General features: G+C 40.1%; 1 protein-coding gene across 2 annotated transcripts in view; it reads left to right on the top strand.

The window, feature by feature from the left end:
* The window catches only part of TENT2 (terminal nucleotidyltransferase 2), a 31,781-nt gene extending 9,199 nt beyond the window's left edge, over positions 1-22,582 (top strand). Inside the window, exons 4-14 of one of the 2 annotated variants that reach the window (XM_075590780.1) lie at positions 2,311-2,425; positions 2,549-2,640; positions 3,883-3,949; positions 4,263-4,329; positions 5,136-5,212; positions 5,904-6,032; positions 6,986-7,029; positions 11,802-11,914; positions 12,679-12,770; positions 19,370-19,449; positions 21,468-22,582. In XM_075590780.1, coding sequence (XP_075446895.1) covers positions 2,311-2,425; positions 2,549-2,640; positions 3,883-3,949; positions 4,263-4,329; positions 5,136-5,212; positions 5,904-6,032; positions 6,986-7,029; positions 11,802-11,914; positions 12,679-12,770; positions 19,370-19,449; positions 21,468-21,521 — 930 coding nt within the window. In that variant the 3' untranslated portion in view covers positions 21,522-22,582. Of the gene's footprint in view, positions 1-2,310; positions 2,426-2,548; positions 2,641-3,882; positions 3,950-4,262; positions 4,330-5,135; positions 5,213-5,903; positions 6,033-6,985; positions 7,030-11,777; positions 11,915-12,678; positions 12,771-19,369; positions 19,450-21,467 lie in introns of both variants that reach the window. The other variant, XM_075590773.1, reaches the window with a different exon arrangement.
* The last annotated feature ends 427 nt before the right edge of the window (positions 22,583-23,009 follow it).

Genomic DNA, 23,009 nt, shown 5'->3' with positions numbered 1-23,009 from the left:
GTGCTTAATTTGGGCTTCTAGATCGTTTTTCTCTATTTTTCTGCCTCTTAATGTGTTTCTACAACAATGAATCTTCCTTGGAAAGTTAACTTAGCCGCCTCCCATGTTGTGGCTGGAGGGAGACCCTTAGTATCATTAAAGGAGATATATATTCTTCCCACCAGGGACGTATCTGATCACTATTCTTGGGGTTTTTGAAAATAAACCTATTCGGGGACTATCGAAACGGTGGTTTATCATGCACACCTATATGGAGGGATATAGATATTGCATGGTCGGAGAGTAATCTGCAAATATTAAGTCATGTGATACTGGGCAATCTGGTTTGTCAGCTATAAATCTGTCGGTTCTTGAGTATGTTTTGTGATTAGGGGAATAAGATGTGTAATCCGTGGAGCTAGGATACTTGTTAGCCCAGATATCGACGGAGATAAGTTTAAGTAATGTATGGACAGCTCCTGTAAAATGGGCTCCATCTCCGGATCTGTCTTTGAAATAGATGATTGCATTGAAATCTACTAGGATTAATAATCCTTGAGTTTTCTTTTGATTAGTGAGTTGAGCACTTAAAAAAAAAATTGGAGCTACCATTGGGTGCATAAATATTTGAGGGGGATAGAATGGAATTCTATGGCGCCTCGGGTGGTTACATGGCGACCCTCTGTCAGTGAGGTAATCTGAGATCACCAATGGGCATGTTTTTGATATTAAGGTGGCGACACCTCTTCTTTTAGACACAAAACCAGAGAATTGTCCCTCGCCACCCTATTTCTCAACCAATTTTGTGTTCAACATCAGCGAGACGTGTTTCTTGTAAGAAAGCAATCCCTGGATTCTCTCTCCTGAGGGCAGAAATAATTTTGTTTACGTTTTAATTGGGGAGTTTAAACCCGGCATATTTAACGATTATCAGATGACTTATCCTTCAGGTAGTCCTTGATGGATTTGGGTGTTTTGTCTACCTTGGTTTTACCCATTTTGTCTTGTATGGGGTTGTTATATGAAAGGACAGGTAACATAAGGAGATTTAGCTGGCTGCTCCAAGAAAGCTGTCAAACACCAATCATTTGAGGGGATTACATTCCCCCCCCCCTGTGAGTCCCTTAACTGTAGGTTTACTTGTGCCTGGTCAATACTGACCTGCGTCTGCTTTGTTTTGTGACTGTAGAAAGCAGACCTTTCTGGCTCTTGGATAGCAGAGTTAAATACATTCCTTTTGAAGCTTGTCTTGATTCTTTTATCCCAATTGTGGATAAGATATAACTAGGACATAAGCCTTAGTTGGTGAAAATATCCTAGCACGCCTGCTCCAGGGTCAGACTAACAGGTGGGCGTGTGGCTCCGACTCCTCACTCGTCGCCTACTCGTCCTCTCCTGATGACGTCACGATCAAACTCCCTCAGGTACGGTATCCATGCTGTGCCACAATCCTACGCGTTTCGAGACTCAGTCGCGGGTCTCTTCCTTGTTGTATCCACAATTGGGATAAAATAATCAAGACAAGCTTCAAAGGAATTTATTTAACTCTGCTATCCTAGCGCCAGAAAGGTCTGCTTTCTACAGTAATCCAAACTGGTTGCCTGACAGCCTTGCTGACTTTTCAAGCCAGCTTATAGGACTTCAACATACGGGACTTATAAAGTTCACTGTATTTATTTTGTTGTGGCACCAGCACTTTTTTGCACTAATTTAGCACATATTGTTTTGTGACTCTGCCTCACCTTGATACCCTTAGGGCCTCCACTCCAGTACACACAGGAAAGATCACTCTCCATCAGCGTCAAGCCTCCCTCCCCGTATCCCATGGCGGGTCCCCCAATATACCTCCCCAGCGCCCTTTTTTGTGTATTTCTTATACGGTTGCCGAGAGAGGCGGGACGAGGGGACCATCAGTGCTGGACCCTTCCACTCCCTTCACATCTTCCATGCCTGCCTGACCCGCTGCCCTATGCCTTACAGGCTTGCGGCGGTCATTTTTTGATTATCCCTTTTAAAGCGAGCAGATCATAAGTATCAATGGACGATTTTTACAAGTCGCTAACAATAAACTTCATTATCCACAGAACATTAATTTCACTCATTTGAACCTTTCGATCTGCAAGACCATTCATTTAAAACCAATGAGAAAATCTAAAGGATCCGTTCCAAGCTTCTTCTGCACTTGGGAGAAAATATAATTCACTGGGTCTAAATTCTTTTACATGAATGAAGCAAATCTTCCCAAGATTATCACGTTATCACTTAAATAACAAGTTTCACTCTCTCTCACAAGAATAACACATGATTTATTTTTTCTTTGTTTGACTGCAGTTGAGCCAGCAAATACTGGCATTGTTTCAAGCATGTCAGCAGCAGGTCTGCGACTTGAAGAAGAAAGATGTCTGTCGGGCAGAACTCCAAAGGGAAATTCAGCAGATATTTCCACGTATGTCCAATGCAAATAAGAAAATTTCGATGTAGCTGTTTAAATATATTTCTATGTATACAACGATCAGTCCAGTTTAACCGACGTTCTAATTACATGATCCTTTTTTTTATCTCTCTCTAGAGAGCCGACTTTACTTGGTTGGTTCTTCCCTTAATGGATTTGGCACACGAAGCAGTGATGCAGATTTGTGTTTGGTTGTTAAAGAGGAGCCAGTAAGTTTTGATACTTGTATATGTGTATGAGCATTATCTGACTGATGTATGAAGTTCTTGTCTATTGTCATAAATGTACTGTGAACAAAGGTGCTTTTATCAACCTATGCCAGCATACTTGACACAAAAGTCATCTTTGCAACATGGGGTCTTCCAGAGTAATGCCCAGTGCCGTTATATACAGGAAACACCTGTTTCAACTGTGGAAAAGTAATTCTAATAAAACATTTACAGACAAGACACCAAAATGTTACGTAACCCAGTTACTCCGCTGTGCATTATGTTGGGTTCTTCCAAGTAAGTATATCAATGGGCGTGGGAAGACTAGCACTGAAATTGGCATCAACGTCCACCGGCATCATTGCTTTTTGTGGGGGGGGGGGGTTTCAGTGCAAACAATAAACACTTAGACTAAGATTGATTAAGATCCGTCAGGCCACATAACGTGATGTTAACGTAACATTAATATCCATGAAGGACAATAGTGTTAAGTTATGTTTTCTCCCGTAAAGAGCACAGGGTTAACGTTAACGGCTGTTTGTGACGATGACATGAAAATTAGGTGGTGTCATATCTACTATTAAAGATAACTAAACTTGTCATTGCTACTATCCAGGCCCTGTAATAGAGCTTTTGCCGTGTCGGACATTATGTAACGCCAGTGAGGCATGATTTCAAAGTGTTATTTTCCTCTTTTCTCTTTCCACTCCTATTTCAGGGTCTGTGTATGAGTAACGCCAAGAATAACGTAATGTCACGTTATTGGAAGATAACGTGATGTTGTAATAAAATAACATGACATTAAATCTATTTTAATGAGATGTAATACAGATGTTTTCTTTGCATATAATTAGTTTGGTGAATGCAGCGTTAACTCTGGGAATATAACATCCGTTCCTGTTTTAGGTAACATTGCGTTATATTCCCTGATTTATACCAAACGACACCTTCACATGACCATCAACTTTCCACGTTGGGCATACCGCGTTACTGAATTTTAAACACCAATACAAGAACCTTATGTTTAGCGAGCAGAAACTGCTTATTACACACACTATTCACGCATTATTATTCTATGCTGCTACCGCGTGTGTACAAAACTTGGGCTCCATACATTCTGATTATCCAGGGTTGTTTTTCGTGACTGTTCCTTGTCTGGGTCCTTTATGTTCTCTTTAAAATGTTGAAAATGGCATGTGCAAAACAAGCATATTTACTAAACCAGTCTGTCTCTTGTTGCAGATGAATCAGAAAACAGAAGCAAGAAATATACTCAGCGTACTCCAAAAACACTTCTACACTAGGCTTTGTAAGTCTATACATTTTAGCTTGCATACGAAATGAGTCTTTAAAACATTGTTTTCAGTATGGACTTGTTGCTAATGCAATGAATGTTCAGGAGCTGTGTGCTGCAGAACGCTTTCGATTTACCATACAAAGCCATAGCGTCTTTGTCACACTGATCCCCTCTCTGCCTATAAACCATCGTGTTCCCCCAAACAGACCAATACGTTCTTGAAAGCGTGTTCCCATGTACGAAGAAAGTGTTCACTTCAGCACAATGTTTGCATTAGGCAATTTTTTATTAGTAAATTGTAATGTCCTGCATGTTTTTGTTACAGCCTATATTGAGAGACCTCAGCTAATCAGAGCTAAAGTGCCAATTGTGAAGTTCAGGGATAAAGTCAGGTAATGTGGCATCTTCGGTGCGTGTCACGGCTGCTTGTGTGCGTGGTGCGTGTCACGGCTGCTTGTGTGCGTGGTGCGTGTCACGGCTGCTTGTGTGCGTGGTGCGTGTCACGGCTGCTTGTGTGCGTGGTGCGTGTCACGGCTGCTTGTGTGCGTGGTGCGTGTCACGGCTGCTTGTGTGCGTGGTGCGTGTCACGGCTGCTTGTGTGCGTGGTGCGTGTCACGGCTGCTTGTGTGCGTGGTGCGTGTCACGGCTGCTTGTGTGCGTGGTGCGTGCCATGGCTGCTTGTGTGCGTGGTGCGTGTCACGGCTGCTTGTGTGCGTGTTGCGTGCCATGGCTGCTTGTGTGCGTGGTGCGTGTCATGGCTGTTTCTGTGCGTGGTGCGTGTCACGGCTGCTTCTGTGCGTGACGTGCATGTTATCGTTCATATAAGAAATGTTCTAAGATTTCCATGCTTAAAATGAGTAATATTGTACTGTTTTGTATTTTCCCCAGGCACTTATTGCGGTTAAAACAAAATTGTCATTTATTTTAGATAGCATAGTAATTTTTTGACTACTTTAGATTTCAAGTCCGTTGAGAATAGCATGCACTGTTCAACTGTTTTCCTGGAGAAACCAGCTGCAATTTTCTTCTATTCCTTGTTGACAACTATTTTAGATGGCCATATTACAAAAAGCAAGTCTATTTATGATAGACCACTCCTCTGGGGCTCAGGGTGGTCTTTTTTGTGTGCATACTTCTTATGAAAAACAAGTCTATTGAAAGAATTGTAATTATATTTCACTTTTTTTTTTTTTTTTAGTGGTGTGGAGTTTGACTTGAATGTAAACAATGTTGTAGGAATCAGAAATACATTCCTTCTCAGAACCTATGCACACGGTAAGTTTATGGCCTTATTTCTGGGATTTGTAGTGTATACATTTGTATTGAAGAACCATTCTCTATTTGTCCAGTAACACAAACAAAAGGCGCTGGTCCAAATGTTTTCAGCACCTAGAAAGAACTCTTGGGTTTATAATCCATACTTCCTGTGTCTGATGCACTGGTACCTGTTGTTATCAGGATCAAATGGAACAGAACCTAAAATAGTTTTTTACTTCTAGTCCCAATATACACTGTCAGAGTTGAGGCACTTTCTCAAGCAGCATTGTAATATTGCTGTGTAAAGCTATTTCCATATAGACATAAGTTCTGTTAATGCAGAAAAAATTCTCATCACATTTGTGAAAGATGCCATTTTTAGGCCTTGTGTATAGCAGGGAAAGGCTTGAAATTTTATTGCTATTTTGTAAACCCGACATGATTTTTGACCACATTTACTATGGCAGACAATCAACATATAACTGTATTTCCTATTCCAAGTTGTTATCAGTAGCTGCATTTGTTTATTAAATAAACCACACACAGCAGTGTTGACTGTTCCTATTTTTGTTTTGAAGACAAACGATTGTTTTTGAATGTCTTTAGATTTATGGAGACCTGTCTAATTTCTGTTGAAAGGTAATTTTGAAAGAATCAGTTTCTCGGCTGAAGATAGCTCCTATTATGTAGTATAAACTCTCTCTTGCAGTAGAGAACCGCGTTCGTCCATTAGTACTGGTTGTTAAGAAGTGGGCAAGTCATCACGGAATCAACAATGCCAGTCATGGGACATTGAGCAGCTACAGTCTCGTTTTAATGGTTTTGCACTATTTACAAAGTAAGTTATTACTGTATGTATATTCTAGATGTTTGCCTATGATCTCCACTAACTGAGGACCTCAGCTCAGATAGATGACGATAGCATTGTGTGTGTGTGTGTGTGTGTGTGTGTCAGAATGACTCTGTATAAGGACTTGTAGCGATCTGTTTGGAAAGCGAACACTGCTCGATGTCTTGTGGGGGCTGACTAAGCGTGTGGCAAAGCTGCTTTCTTCCCGGTGGGATTGACTTGCTCACAGCTGTTGTGTATCTGCAGTGGAACAGTCATTAGTGAATAAAGCCGCAGTTTGCATGATTAACTATATATAAAAGGCAAAGGGCTTTGTCGAAAGCTGGTGAGAGGAAATGGAGTGGGCTAAAATGAGAGGGGAAGAAATGTCTGCAGAAGTCCATGCTACTTTGTATATTTGTATATTTGTACGTTACATGGTGTACTGATAATTGTAACATCTCTTAGGATGTATTCATTAAAGCAGCAGTAGCTCTAAAGCATTTTATGTAAAAGGAACTTGAAGCCATCTGTGATATTCATTTGCAATGCTTTTTTTCTCCTTCATTTTCATTTCCTTTCCTTTTTCCTTACCCCCTAATAACTTATAAATCATTATATAAGCGTTCAACTAAACAAGCCTCTTCAGAGGGTGGTTTCATAGCGATTGTTTTCTGAGCGAGCAGAACTGTTTCATGCAGTGACTACTGCCGATTACAGATTAGTCTTTAAATACGAAGATTCAATGTAAATGTCTTCATAAGAATGACAATTATTGTTAAATATTTGATTTTACATGTAGGCGGCTATTTTAGTCTTTTCAAGGAGCATGGGGGAGGGGGGGAAGGAGTGTTTATTTTTTATTTTTTTAAATATTGCATATTCGTTTAGATTTAACTACAATATTGTGTGTGTGTGTTTGTTTATTAGAAGTCAATCAGATGTATTCTTTATTTTCGTAGCCCTACCTGAACCTATTCTTCCATCCCTCCAGAAAACTTACCCAGTAAGTACATAGACGGAATTACTTTTGTAACGTAAACCTAAGATTTAACGAGGAAGTATTTTTTATAACTGTTCAGAAAAGTGTCTGTGTGTGTCTGTGTGTCTGTGTGTGTCTGTGTGTGTCTGTGTGTGTCTGTGTGTGTCTGTGTGTGTCTGTGTGTGTCTGTGTGTGTCTGTGTGTGTCTGTGTGTGTCTGTGTGTGTCTGTGTGTGTCTGTGTGTGTCTGTGTGTGTCTGTGTGTGTCTGTGTGTGTCTGTGTCTCAATTGGAAATATTACTGTATGCTCATTTGCATGTCTTAGACAGGTCTGCAACCCCGCCTTTCACCATTATCACCCAGCACTTCCACTGCAGCAATGGATTCTGGGAAATGACATGCAAATGAGCACACAGTGCCACCTTTAACTTAACTAAGTATGATAAAACCTATCCCTTGCTTCATTTTTTGCATAGCCAGTATAACCAACCCCACACTGAGACCCATTAAGGTCGAAATAGCTGTCTGTGGGTGGGTTTACTGGCTATGCATCTTAACCCTGGCTGTGCTCAAAGCTGTGACCATGCAGCAAGATTAAGCCTATAGGGGAACATGTTTATGGTTTTGAAGCAAAAGGTGGCACTGTGTGCTCATTTGCATGTCATTTCCCAGAATCCCTTGCTACAGTTGAAGTGCTGGGTGATAATGGTGAAAGGCGGGGTTGCAGACCTGTCTAAGACATGCAAATGGGTATACAGTAATATTTCGGAGTGGAGTGGAGTGGAGTGGAGTGGAGTGGAGTGGAGTGGAGTGGAGTGGAGTGGAGTGGAGTGGAGTGGAGTGGAGTGGAGTAAGCTGTTTGACAAATATGTTGACAGCATAATACATTGCTATCTAAAGAGCAGCATATATTTGTTTGTGTTTGTCTATCTTTATCTATCTCTATATCTATATCATTAGCCCAGGAATGAAAAATAATAATTTAAAAAAAAAAACGCACGCAAAAAAAATGGGCAGTAAAGTTATTTGTGCAGTAAAGTTATTTGTGCAGTAAAGTTATTTGTGCATGTCGTGGCTCACATTTTTCTTGAGCTATTTTTCTTTTGTTATTCTGTGCCTCTTTGACCTTGAAAGTCCGTTCTCAAGAGGTTTTGTGTTTGCACCGTGCTTCAAAACAGCAGGAGTGCCCTAGTTTTATCAAAAGCATTGGAGATGTCTTTAAAATTCTGATTAAACACAATAAAGCATCTGTAGGCTTCTGGGAATAATGATAATCCCCATCAGTGGGCAATAATACAAAATAGAGGTTGGCAAGCTATGCTGATGTTAACCTTCAATAGTATGCTGTGTAATGTAACTTAGAAACTGTCAAATTGATTTTCTTGATGTTTGAAAAGAATGACCTTCGTAAAACTGGCGGGAAACATAGCAGTAGACGGGCAGCTAGATCAGCTTGTAAAAGATATATCTTGGCAAACCAGATGGGCATCTAATTGTCTGTCTCCCGGATGACACCCCGGTGACTCCTGGATGCGGACTTTCGTCCACAGCTGACGTCGGCACGGTGATTAAGAACTGCCACTCTTGTATATAATGTCTTCAGACCGATGTTGATATTTGGGGAGAATGTGCTTGTAATGCTGCATAGTGTTGCAAAAGCCTCTAGTAAAGTTGTTTATTGCATGAATATTAATGTGCTTCTTATGAAACCTTATGTAAAAAGTGTGTTTATACACGGAGGGGTGGGGGAGGAAAGTTTTTTTTATACACGGGTGTGATGGGGGGGGGGGAGTGTATATGTGTATGTTTTACAATTCTTGTTCAGCTGGTGTTAGCTGATTGGAAGGTGGTTCATCCTACCTAGTTGAAGCTCACGCCCTCCCACATTTAAATTGTTAAAAGCGCACTCCATTGCATCTCCCACTCTCAGGGGAACTTGCTTGCTTGCAGTTTGATTGTGACAAATCTAATACAGAGTCCTTTTCCTGGTAATGTACAGGTTAATAAGAGCTTCAATCAGACTTAGAACTATGCAACTAATTTTGACAAATTTATTATAAATCATTCTTCCTGGTAATGCACAGGTTATTAAGAATTTATATTAGTGTTAGGTACCCTTGAGATGTGGTCTGCCGTGTAGTGGCTCAACAGTATAGAAATGACACAGTACTTTTATCACATTTGGTATGTGTAGACAATACGTTTGCACAGGCTTCATTGCGTAATTCACGTTCTTGCATTGCTGCATCAGATTAGTATTACATGGGGCTTTCCATTGTGCAATGCAAACACCGATAATAACGTGTTACAAGCTGTCGTTACAGTATTAGTTACCCGAACATAAATGCAGTAATGAGAACAGAATCCCTGCACTGAAGAGCTTACAATTAAGCAAGTGGTGGTTGGAGACTGGCAGAAGTATTTGAAGGAACTGCTGTTGAAGTGTCAGTGTAACATATCTGAGGAAGCAGAGGGGGTGAAAGGTAGCATTAAAGGTTCAGCTATCCTTGACCCTTTTTTTTCTTTTCGTGTTGGTAACATTTTTGTCACAGTACTGTACACAGGGTATCTGTTTTTCCCAGTCACACTGATTTTAAAATTGTTTTTGCAAATAGAACTGAAAGCCGCAAACCCCCAAAGCGAAGGGACCCCCAATTTGCGAGTGACTGTAACTTTTAAAAGGTTCCAAATATTGGCGCAGTGGTCAACAATAGAAAGCCGTGACGCCATCTCCCAATCATGTTGTGGCGCTTTAATTTCTGGAGTTGAGGTTGATGTGGCGGAGGTCTTCTCCCAAGTAATTTGTTGGAAACGGATCTGCACGGCTGAATTCTGCAAAACTCCCGGTAGCCCCGTCGATGGTTACAAACTCCCCTATCTCCCCTCTCAAAAAGAAAAATCTGCTTTAATGTGGCTTAACTCTTCCGGACTATAGACCATTTCTCCGATCAGGTCTGCGCTGCCCAGTAGAGTGGAGCAAGTCCGCAGAAACGGCAGTTGTTGCTATGCGAATTCTCCACTGCGGACTGTGGCCGTTGAAAATAAATGACAATAGAATTTTAATAACGTTCTACAACATCTATGTATGTTAAGATCAACTGTATTATATTCCGATTTCACAATGTTGGCAAGCCATTTAAAGAATAATTACATTCAAAATCCTATTTTATTTTAAATTTACCCAACTCTGTCCTTTATTTTTTATGTATTCCTCTTCCTTGGGTTGCTATAGCAACCGTTTAGTAACCCGCACCACTTCCTCTTTTGAAATAAGGCAGCCGTATTGTGAACCCTGGGAAGCAGGATCTTCACTGATCGATCAGCAGCTTAGATAATTGCATTTCCATAAATGTAGAGAACTGCTGCTTTTTATTAGAATGAATAAAAAAAGGGGCAAGAGCCGACTCCCCTTTAAGAGTCTTGATTTAATTTTTAGACCTTTTATTTGCATAGATTAAGGTCTATATTTATACCAGATGCCGCCGAGCGGCAACGCGATCCGGTGACGTCACCCTCACGCTACCGCCGAGCGGCATCTTGATTGTACCAGGGAAACTGCAAAGCAGAGACGGCGGCGTGGCCGTGAGCGCTTCGCCCTCATCGGCTGGAACTGCTCACGTGACGCGGCGTCGCCAGCCAAGAACAAATCTGAGGATCGCGCCAGGAGACATCCGTCCTGCAGTTCCACGCGGCGCGCACGCCGCAACAGATATAAGCATGACATGGGGCCTCTAAACATCCAGGAGATACCAGCATGACCGACGGAGATGAGTATCTTGGGAAGCACGGGGTCCCCGGAGCTGAAATGAATGTGGTGCAGCTCCCGAGACCCCATGCTTCCCATCTATGGGATATATATATATTTTTTTTCTAAGGAAATGCTCTTTTAAAACTTTTACAATAGTCATCTGCTATAAAAAAAAATGTAGCTTGTTGCCAGTACCTTTCATGGGTAAGATTTCAGGAGAAGAAATTGCATTCATCAGGTGATTTAACGGGCAATGCAAAAGCATATAAGCAAGTAAAAAAATCTAACTCATTTTAGCATTGATTGGCAGTGACACTATCTAAATATTTTATTTATTTATTTGCCTGATACGGTAGGTATTTATATCTGTTAAAACTTGTATAATTCACTGAAGTTAAAGTGCTGACCGTTGGCATGATAGAGCATTTCAGAAATCACACACTGTTAAAAGTATATGTGATGTATGCTGCTGCCAATCTTGTAAAAAATAAATACATTTTGTAACTTTGTTTTAATTTTTTTAAACGCACCCAATATTTCTAAACATTAGGCATGGTTAATTTTGTGAGGTACGATGAGCTACATGCATCAGTTTGCTTCTCTGTTAAAATCTGCACAATTGCACATATGTACATAATGTAATTCACAGTAATGTGGTGGCAATTGCTGCATCAATGGTTCTCATCAGTCTTTGATAAATATGGCATAGTAAGTGAATAATTTTGCATCCATTCCTGTTCTATGAAAATAAAGAGACCAACACTTGCTAGATCTGACTCCGTTTCTCATTTAGTTTATACAGTTGGTGTATGTATATATGTGTTCGTGTGTGCGCTTGTATATATAGATAGATATAGATATATCTGTTCCCAAGAATCTGCGGGCATATAGAATACATTAGTGCTCTCCAAAAAAAACCAATGTGACATGTAACTCATTTGTAGGTTTGTATAGTGTTTCACAACTTGGTGTTTCTTATAAAGTAAATGCTTTATTATGATTTTACTTTCTTTTTGTTCTGATAGGAATGTTTTAATCTTACTATGCAGTTGCACCTTGTCCATCATGCTCCTCGCTCTGTCCCTCCTTACCTCTCCAAAAATGGATCCACCCTTGGAGACCTTCTTGTGGGCTTCCTCAAATATTTTGCTGTGGAATTTGAGTAAGTGGTTTGTTAAACTTGATGTTCATGTGTGATCACTACTATATGTTCAGTGAAATGCAGATATTGTGTAATATGCAACAGTTCCCTTTTTCTGCTTGTGGATAGTCTGTAAGCAAATAGGTAATGTGAGGGGTGGGAGGATGTTCCTTTGCCATAGAAGCTGTCTTCATATAATTAAAGCCTGTTACCATCGCCTTTGTGGATAATTTGAATCTTTTGATTTGGTTTACATACTTTTTTTATTTCCTGATCTTCAACTTAATATATCTCTCTTTAGGACTTCTATGGGGGTCTATTTATCAACACACAGGAAAACCTGTATTATTGCATAGTTTTGTGCTCCATGGTTGTTTCACATGTAGTACTCCTGCTGTGCCTGTTTCTTCATCTGCCTCTGATTGCTAAACAAAAAGGTTTATTTCACCTCAAACCTGTTGAGATTTTGTGCTGCAGGTTGAAAGTAGAAAGCGATGTACAGAAGTACAAAAATTGGGGCCACGACCTTTATACGTTGATGCAGAGAGGCGCAATACTAACGTCGTAGTCTGCGTCCCCTATCTGCTCTAAAGCTCAAACTTGGACTGGAGCAACAAGCCATCGTTGTTTTTCTGAAACCTATACATTTCAGATGAGCTCTGAATTATTGCAGGGCCTTGATCTAGATGTTCACATGTCAAATATAATTGCATTTACCAAATAGTTTCTTTTATGATTACATAAATATATTTTCCTATTTACAAGATACTGATTTTTACCATTAGCTGGAACAAACAGATGATTTCAGTGCGAGAAGCCAAAGCTATTCCAAGAACAGATGGCATTGAATGGAGGAACAAATACATCTGCGTGGAAGGTAAAGTAGAAATGTATTTATTACTTTTCATATATATTCTACATTTTTCTATGACTCGAATCTAACTGCGAAGTTCTGAGAGGCAAAATGTTTAGGCCACTGTTGTCTCAATGCGTAATCAAACTGGTTGGTAGTTACAAATGAGGTTGTAGGTGTGCACTAAGGCTGTGGCCCCGTTGCCTGTGCTGCCTGTGCGGGAAGCGGTGCATGCAGCTGAGTCCCCCGGTCTGCAGTGGGAAAGACGGGGGGCGCGGCTGTGTCGCCACCCGGCAAATTCGCCCTCATTGGCTGAACCGCCGGGGGTGTGGCCGAGCGTTCCGTCGCGACTCCTGATCTCAATTTTCTTGAGAGCAGGAGTTTGTCGGCGCCGCGCCCCCACCCACCCCCCTCGCAGTGGGCCTGGCCCCATTGTGGGGCGGCTCTTGTCCCTGCAGCGTTCGCCACAGCGGGCGCTGCAGTTGCCAGCGGGAACCTGGCCTTACTTTGCAGTAGTTGCCTACAAGATTTTAGTTACCATGCATTCCATAACGTGCTGTCAGGATAATATTCAACGCAAACAGATATCCAATATTTAGATTCAGAGTAAAATGGAAAGATGCAATTAGAGGTAATATACAGCTCTGCAGCAAAAATATTTCATAAATACTAATAATATTGGTTGCAAGTCAAATGTAAACATTTCATGATGCTAACACATACAGGGTGAGCCATGCCAAGTGCACAGATTTACATATACAAATGTAAACATTTCATGATGCTAACACATACAGGGTGAGCCATGCCAAGTGCACAGCATTACATATACATATGTAAACATTTCATGATGCTAACACATACATGGTGAGCCATGCCAAGTGCACAGATTTACATATACAAATGTAAACATTTCATGATGCTAACACATACAGGGTGAGCCATGCCAAGTGCACAGAATTACATATACAAATGTAAACATTTCATGATGCTAACACATACAGGGTGAGCCATGCCAAGTGCACAGATTTACATATACATATGGAAAAGTACAGCTAGAGGGTTACTGTAATATACCATGTTTCCTGACGCATTTAAGGATCATACTATGGCTTCTAAATCCATATAGATGGGATTTGTTTTTCCATTAGACTAAGGCCCCGCTCCCTCAGTCAGCGAGCCCGCACTGCAGACAGGCGGCGCGCTGACAGGCAGGACATGCGGTCTGTAGGAAACTTTTTTAGGAGCGGGGGTGGGGGCGAGACCAAAACGGGTCGGGTGGGCGAGGTGTCATGATGTGGGGGGCGGGGCCTCATGATGTGGGGGGCGGGGTGTCATGATGTGGGGGGCGGTGCCTCATGATGGCTGACGCGTCACAGTACGTAGTCAGTTGGCAGTGAGGAGGGACTGGGACCGGATCGTGAGGCTACAAGGCAATGGCGAGTAGCGCTCACGCGGCTGCCCGCGCAGCGGGTCCCAGCCCTTATAGTACTCGGTTTCTAAAGTTTTAAACAATGCACCCATAAAGGGGAGAACTTTTTATTGTGTAAACCTATCCTTAAATTCACTCTCTTTAATCTATAGTCTTTCTTTAAGATAGTGCATCAATCCCATTACATAGTAGATGAGGTTGAAAAAAGACATACGCTCAATTTCAACCTACAGTATGCAAAATATAGATGACAGATACTTTATCCTATATTTGTACTTGCAGTATATTGATCCATTGGACATGCTTTTTAGTGCGTGTAATGTTGGCAATTGATGCCTTTTTCCTAGTGGTCTGCTGTAACCATTCTTAAATTATTTTTCCGTTGTTGGCAGTGAGATGGTTTATATGGCAACCTGGAAGTGTGCCACTTTATGTCTCTGCACCCTTGTGTGTGATGTCAGGATGTGGAGCAGTTCTTGCTTTGCACTTGTAGTGGCAAAGTGCCCTAATCTCCTACTGTCCATGCTTCTGCTTGTCCTTCTCCAAGGGATGATGTATGCATGATACAGATGATATCCATAAGCAGCGCAGTCCCATGGGTGTAGCAGGTACAATACATTGACACGGGCATGTGCATTTAGGACCCTCCTTTAGCGGAGAATTAAAATCCACAAATTGTACTGAAATGACTTATCTTTGTGTTGCTTTCCTGACCTCTCCAGTCTTACACACTTGTTGCCTTCCCTGCTGTGAGGCCCAGCAATGTATTGCTTTGTGATACGTTGCTGGCTTTTTTGGCAGAGAGCGGTTTAACCCATTAAGTAAGGCCTCCATAACCAAAGGGGTGCTGCTTGCCGTTTTCTTATCTTCTGTGTGTTTGCTCCCTCGGAGGGTTTCGTGTAATCCTTTCGACCTTTTTGTTACGTTACTAGAAGACATTTCAGCTGCAGCAAATGTTCCAGTTTAGTAGACGCATAAAAAAACGTTTGCCCACCTTCATGGTAAACTAGTGCATCCCTGCGAAATATAGGCCGATCAATGCAGTTTGCTTATTCAGGGCAGATTCATTAGAAGTGCTCCCCTAACATTGTAAATTGTCCTGTAAAATACACCGTTTTAGGCTAGTAACACATCTTCATGGCCGCAGTATGGCTGTTGCTATTTCCAAGCTTGTCCGCTTTAGGAAATGCCAATTTATATAGTAGGAAAGATAAGCTCAAAGACCGCGATTATAGTGCCGTGACGTCGCGTCAAAACAAATGTGTTGCGTGCGCTTATAGTAGGAGCGGCGCAACGGTTTGGTCGCGATCGCTATAAGTCAATTAGATTTTTTTTTTTTTTTAGCGACCGCAGCGTGACATCAGCGTCGCCGTCGCCGGCACTATAATCTTGGCCTATGTAAGAAATGTACTACGTGTACATGCATTTTCATTGCTCTAATGGATTTAGTATACTGACTTGTCTAGCATTTTGCCAAGATTATCACAAGATATACAGTACAGTGTATTCAGAAGAGCTCTTAAAAATAAAGTATTCCTTTTTTTACCGTCTATAAATCAGCAAACACTCCACATTTTTTGTTTTTGCTGCTGGAGTCACAAAATTGGAAGGTGCAAAAATCAAACCATGTCAAGGCTTACTATTGACACCATATTGTTTCTGCGTAACAAGAATCCTTGTTAGGGAATTTTAAAGGAGTCATTGAAAAAAAGGTAAAATACAAAAATGTGTGCAAGTAAGGGAAAAAATAAACACTGATACTTAAAGCTGCAGTTCAGGCAATATCCTGCATGTGTGTTTTTTTTAATAAATCAGTTCTGTAGTAAGAAAAAATACTTTTAGCATTTTCTGTTTTAAAAAAACAACAACTTTGAAAGACCAATTTTCTTGTATTCTATTTTAACAAGCATGCTTGTTCCTATAGCAACGATTTACATTCCCCATATTTAGAGATGTCGCCAAACTTTGCCGATCAATAGACGGAGAACGAATTGACCGGCAGCTATGCAGTTCTTTAGGTAATTAGAGATTGCCAACATGAAACTATTGAAGTAAAAAAATAAATAAATAAATAAAAATGAACTGCAGCTTTAAATTAAAAAAATAGGAATCTATTCCCAGATTTTGTTTATTTTTTTAAGTTTGAAGATCAAGTGCACAAATGTACAGTACAATTCAAAGCAGCATTTTGCGCTACTCATTTTATTTTTCTTGGCTAGACCAAGGTTGTCACCCAGAACTGCTGTGATCTCCCAAAGTCTAGGAACTCCTGACTCCCATACCCTGGCAAAATATATACCTGAAGCACCATTGTAGTGTGGTCAGGGTTTAGCCCTGCGTGACGATAGAAAAGCTGAAACGTCATCGGGAGAGAACGTCTCGGCTTTCTGTGGGTTACGCGTGACAATTTTTGTAGCCTGGCGGACATATTTGGGGGTTTTTGTGGCATCAGAACGACACAAAAATAGAAATCTCTGTAAATGGGGGGTTTCTGGGGAACAATGAATGAGCAGGGTGATTGCCATGGTTCAAAGAAGATTAAAAAGATAAATCTAGAACCATTTGTGGGAAAGAAGTTCATAAGAACTCTACAAAAAACCACTTTGTTAATAGTTTTAAACTGTGTAGCAGAGGGGATGTGAGAATGACGAGTAAGCCTCTATATATTTGCAAACAATACACACCAGCTGTAGTAGCCACGTCCTATTAAAATCCTGGTGTCTAACAGTTAATTCACTCCTTGCCAAGTGACTTATTAGTAAGCGAGACTGACAGCACTGCTTGACTAACCGTCTCAGATTAGTGACAGTATTGAGGAATGCAGAGATTAACCAGGAGAATCTAGTTTTTATCACCTCGCTTCTGAATTGCTGATCGAGTGTTGGGGGAGTTTGAAGCAGACAGATGCAGCAACCATGGCCTGTTTGCTTCTTCATCACACTGGCTGTTGTAGTAGTATAACTAACCAGATGTTTATCTAGCACCTGATTTATCAGCTGGTTTTGTATGTCATGAACACCAGAACTGATCACAATCTGCGTATAGGGAGTTGCTGATTACCAGCGAGAAATCAATTGCAAAAATAGTGTCACAGGAGGAAGCCACAACCTCTGTATCAATAAACAATTGGTTAACTGAGGAAGTGCCTAGGCGGCTTCATAAAATTTAAGTAAATAAAGCACCTGGCCCCAATGGCATACATCCAAGAGTTCTTAAGGAGCGAAGTTCAGTAATAGCCAAACCATTACATTTAATATTCAAGGACTCCACTTTCACAGGCTCAGTACCACAAGATTGGTGTAAAGCAAACGTGTTGCCTACAGAATATTTTAAAAAGGAGCTAGATTATAACCGGGAATTACAGACCTGTAAACTTGACATCAATAGTGTGGAAGCTACTTGAAGCTAGTATGTGATAATTGGGAATACCTAAAGGATAACAAAATTATTCGTAATAGTCGGCATGGATTTATCAAGGATAGGTTATGCCGAACTAATCTTATTAGTTTCTTTGAGGAGGTATGTTGGAATTTAGACCAGGGTAATGCAGTTGATGTGGTCTACTTCGATTTTGCAAAGGCTTTTGATACGGTTCCACACGAAGCTAGTGTACAAAATAAAGCAAATTGGACTTGAAAAATATTTACACCTGGATTGAAAACTGGTTTAAGGATAGGCAAAAGTTGTCATAAATGGAACCTTTCCAGGTGGCGGTAAAGTTGTGAGTGGAGTACCTCAAGGATCGGTACTGATACCCCTGCTTTTAAAATTTATATATTAATGACCTTGAGGTTGGCATAGATGGCAAATGAGGGAGCTGGTGACACTAAATTGGGTAAGGTAGTAAAATCAGAGCAGGATGTAACTTGTCTCCAAAAGTTGGATAGACTGGAAACTTGGGCAGGTAAATGGCAGATGAGATATAATACAGGTAAATATAAGGTTATGCATTTGGGAAACAAGAATAAACAAGCAACTTACAAATTAAATGCGGATAAATTCGGAGAATCCTTGATGGAGAAGGATTTAGGAGTGCTTGTAGATGGCAGACTTGGCAATAGTGCCCAATGTCATGCAGTAGCTGCAAAGGAAACTAAGATCTTATCTTGCATGAAACGGGAAATGGATGGAAGGGAAGTAAACAGAATAATGCCCCTTTATAAAGCATTAGTTAGAGCACACCTTGAATATGGAGTACAGTTTTGGGCACCATGCCATTAAAGACATTATGGAACAAGAAAAAGTGCAGAAAAAAAGCCACCACATTAATAAAGGGGATGACAATCTAACGTATGAGGAGAGGCTAGCTAGTTTAGATTCTTTTACATTAGAAAAGAGGCGTCGATGGGATATGGTAACTATATACAAATATATTCGGGGACAGTACAAGGAGCTTTCAAAAGAACAATTCATCTCAAGGGCAGTACAAACAACACAGGGTCATCCCTTAAGGTTGGAGGAAAGGAGATTTTCATAAGAAACAAAGGAAAGGGTTCATTAAAGTAAGGGCAGTTAAAATTATTACCCATAGACTGTGATGGCAGATACAATAGATATCTTCAAAAAAAGGTTGGACATCTTTTTGGAAAGGTATACAGGGATATACCAAATGAGTAAACATGGGAAAGATTTTGAACCAGGGAGAAATCTGATTGCCATTATTTTGGTGCCAGGAAGGAATTTCTTTTTCCCCTTGAGACATCATTGGCTAATGTTTCACTGGGGCTTTTTTTTGTTTCCCTTCCTCTATCAAAATACTGTAAATATAAATATAGGATAAAGTATCTGTCGTCTAAATTTAGCATAAGTTGAATTTGATGTACAGATTGTCGTCATACAGTTAAACTCATTAAGTGCATTTTTGGCAAAAAAATTCACTGAATGCACTTCCTGACTTGGACTTCCTTGATATTTGTATGGAAAAACTCATTACGTGCCTATTTAGTCAGTTGAGTTACCAAAACATAAAACTCATTAAGTATGATTTTGATATAATGTGAAAAAGAACATTTAATCGCCTTTTCCTCAGTACTCAGAATATAGTTAATGACTTTTACCTCTACAACGACGATATGTCCTTTTTCAACATCAGGCTGCAAGTGTAGGGGTATTTCCGGCAATGCTTTGTACAGATGAGTTACTCAAATATTCTCTCCTTTTCCTTGCAAGTTCAATGTTTTATCTGTCTTTGCAGAGCCGTTTGATAGAACAAACACTGCTAGAGCTGTCCATGAGAAACATAAGTTTGACATGATCCAGGAAGAGTTTCTCAAGGTATGAACACGAGAAACTAAAATGTACTGGGGGGGGGGGGGGGGGGAATATAAGCTGTTATTCAGAGGTACCCTCGTGTGCAGCTTGTAATTGTGCAGTACAGTTCTAAGCACTTCAATAAAATGGAGTGTGAGTACTAAGCGCCGTCAAACATTTGAGGCATTTGTTGCTGGATGTGGGCACTATTTCATTAAAAAAAAATGTATTTAAGTGTTTTAGGATCTGTTGCTACAATTCTGTCGATTTAGGCCTGACTGGCTAAATAATACTCATGTAATTTAGTTTTGTTTAAAAGGAAAAACGTGATATTAGATTAGCATTATGTGAAACGTAGAAATAGGCTGGCCTAGTTATTTACTAATCCAAAGATGTGTGCAGGATTAGTCCCCGAGTTCTTACTGCTTAGAATCATTTTGACCAGATACGATGTTTTGAATTGAAGTAATTTAGTGCCACCGGAGAGAGGGATCTAGGTTTACGTTTGTTACCCCTAAATCCACAAATGGGTGCATACGGCTGAGGCACTTATTGCAATTGAAATGCACAAGTCACAGTTGGTCTTAAGTCACAGCTGTTAGAAGACCAGTCGTGCATCCCTGTTCTGGAATGCTGCACTTCAACAGATATTAACTAGCTTCATGAAACTTCTCTAAGCACCACACATGGTAACCACCACATTTTGTAACCGAGAATGTCATCAGTTCTGAAATGTATTTTCAGGTTAAAAATGGGATGCTGTGCATGGGTAAGAAGTTTACTGACCAAACAATGTCTGTGTGAAACGGAGCACAACCTCAACGGGACAGGAACAATGACTGGGGTAACTCCCATCAAAGTTTGTTTGTTCAGCTCACATAAGCAGTAACAGGTAAAAAAAAAAACACCTACGCGTTTTGCACTCCTGTGCTTTATCAAGGTGTGAGGTAAATGAATCAAACTTACATTTTTATGCAAAAACCACGTAGGTGTGTTTTTTGTGTTTTTTTTTTTTTGTTTGTTTGTTTGTTTGTTTGTTTTTATCTGTTACTGCTTATGTGAGCTGAATAAATATAACTTTTATGGGAGTTACCCCGTCATGATCATTTTGTGTATGTATGTGTGCCTTTTTACATAAAGTATTATTTGATGGCATGTTTCTGTTTGCTATTAAAGGGTAATGCAATTAATCAAGATTCCTGAAGAAACAAATAAACTGTTAAAATATTAAAGCAGAAGATTGTCTTCTATAATGGATTTGGCCACTTGATACCTTTCCTTGGTACAATGTATACTTTCCATTGTGTTACAGAAAATGTTGGGTTGTCTTCACTAAGATGTCAAAAGACACAGTTTCTGTTCGCCCCATAAATGTAGGACTAAAGTTAAATAATGACCATGGTATGTTAAATAGGTTACAATGAGGAGGATAATGCACAGTGAAGAATCGGAAGGTTTTTTAAATCCGTTTTGAAAGTTTATCTTGGAATTGTCCCCTCACCTCTTAGATAAATGTGCAAAAATGTGATGGAAGTTTTTCTTGCTCTACATCAATACAGCTCAACCCCCTTATAACGCTGTGTTTGGGGTCCAAAGAATCACATCGCGTTATAAGCGGATCGCGTTAGAAGTAATGTACAATTGTATGCATTGTACAATAAAGTATTTAAGATACTAATAATCGTGTTGTAAAGTTTTCCTAAATACGAAAATTGGGAGCCACACTTGCATCGCGTTGTAAGAGGATTCGCGCTGTAACGGATTGCGTTATAACGGGGTTGAGCTGTACGTCACCTTTTGTAAATGTCAAACATTCAGTAACTGTTTAAAATACGCCTGCCTCTCTCAGCATCTCTTCGCAAGAGTAATTCATTGTGCAGACCACTTCCTTTTGTACACTTTGGGGATGTGCACCGTCAGACTTTGAAGCATGGTATGAAATGAGTTGTATAGCAGGTCAATACAAGCTATGTTGTGTATACATTTTACGATTGTTTAACCATGTCCTACCCTACTAATCCCAGTTTTCCAACTATGTTCAGGCATGGGTCAGATTGAGGGACAACAGAAATTTGAACAGCGTTCTGCCTCTGTGAGGGACCATTGGGATGCAAAAGTGTCTTATAACTGGAATCTGCTGGGACATAAAGGAAATTGTTCATATTGCAATATGCTTACGCCTCGACTTTCATTGGATTTTTTTTTTTAGCCCCCTCAATGAATATGTAAGTAAAAACTTTTATAAAGTGAAAGTTTGTGTCAAATATAGCTGATTTCATTGTATGTTATTACAGTCCTGTGTATGTCAGTGTTTTTGTATATACAAGACTGAAACATTTACAAAGATTTATTCCTCCCCCCCCCCCCCCCCAATCATAAATGTGCTATGGGATTGCACTACACAGATCGAACGTACACATTTATAGCCTGTACAGGCAATGGCTTTCCCTTACCCAGCACCCCTTCCTTGCTCATCTACATCAAATGTTCTAGAGATTACAAAACACGGAAATATTTTTAAGTCCATAGCTTCTGTGCTACTTTTGGCGGAATTACTGTACACGTTGTTCCTAGTTTCATTACCTTTGGTCGTAGAACAAATATACCTTAGTTCCTGGTATTCTTCATTAAAATTTAAATTCAGGACGTTTGTGACATTATAAAGGTCGTATTGTGTGAGAGCACTGATAAATGGTCTCCATCTATATGGCACACTAGATTCCCTAATTATGTAAACTGTACCCACGTGACATTAATAGATAAAGTAAGAGAATTTCCTTTGCTTGCTATGAACTCTCCCCAAAGTAGTGGTGGTATCTGATATTGCTGCTAAAAACTAGATTTTTGTTTTTCAATATCTATGTAAATACTTGTAAATCTGTAACCTAATATAAGTTTAAGTGAGGAAAATCTTGAAAGATATTTTTAACTTTTCCATGAAAATAAATGAAATGTGTGACATTACTTTTAAGGTCTGTGTTCACCGTTTGGTTTAGACCTGTTGCAGCACAGCTCGTGCCTCTGTCATTTGTTGTTGCAGAAATATCTATGTTAACATTATTGTTCTTTTTGTTCATATCAGAAAAATCTATATTTGTTCTGGTTTTTTTTCCTTTTGTATGGTGTCATATGGAATAAAGTTTATGTATGAAAAATACTACCACCCTGCTCTCCAGTAATTGTTCTAAACATTATTCCGACCGCCTTTTTTGTGTGAAGCGATGCCAAGTTATATGAAAATGGTAATCTGCGTACATTGTCACATCGGGACACACACTTGCAAGCTTACCCGAGTAATGCTGCTCCTTCCCCCACATCCGAGGAATAAATCTGCCCTTTCCAGCTATTGAATTTCTACAATCACAAAACTAGGTGGTGCTGCCATTTTATTCCAGGTTGTGAGGACGGGCCTAGATCCAAGACCATGCAGATTCAAAACTAAAACCAGTTCTCAGACCTGTAATATCCCGTTACACTTTAAAGTAGAATAAAAAAAATATACATTTAAAGGTACGGTTCTGCATAGGTTTTGTTTTTTCTAGCAGGTATAAAGCAGGTGGTCTCCGAGCTGAACCGCGCGCTTA

The sequence above is a fragment of the Ascaphus truei genome, chromosome 1 (assembly GCF_040206685.1).
Source record: "Ascaphus truei isolate aAscTru1 chromosome 1, aAscTru1.hap1, whole genome shotgun sequence".
In the NCBI taxonomy this organism is placed as follows: Eukaryota; Metazoa; Chordata; class Amphibia; order Anura; family Ascaphidae; genus Ascaphus; species Ascaphus truei.
Note: the sequence above shows the minus strand (reverse complement) of the source record. Positions and strands in the feature narration are given on the sequence as shown.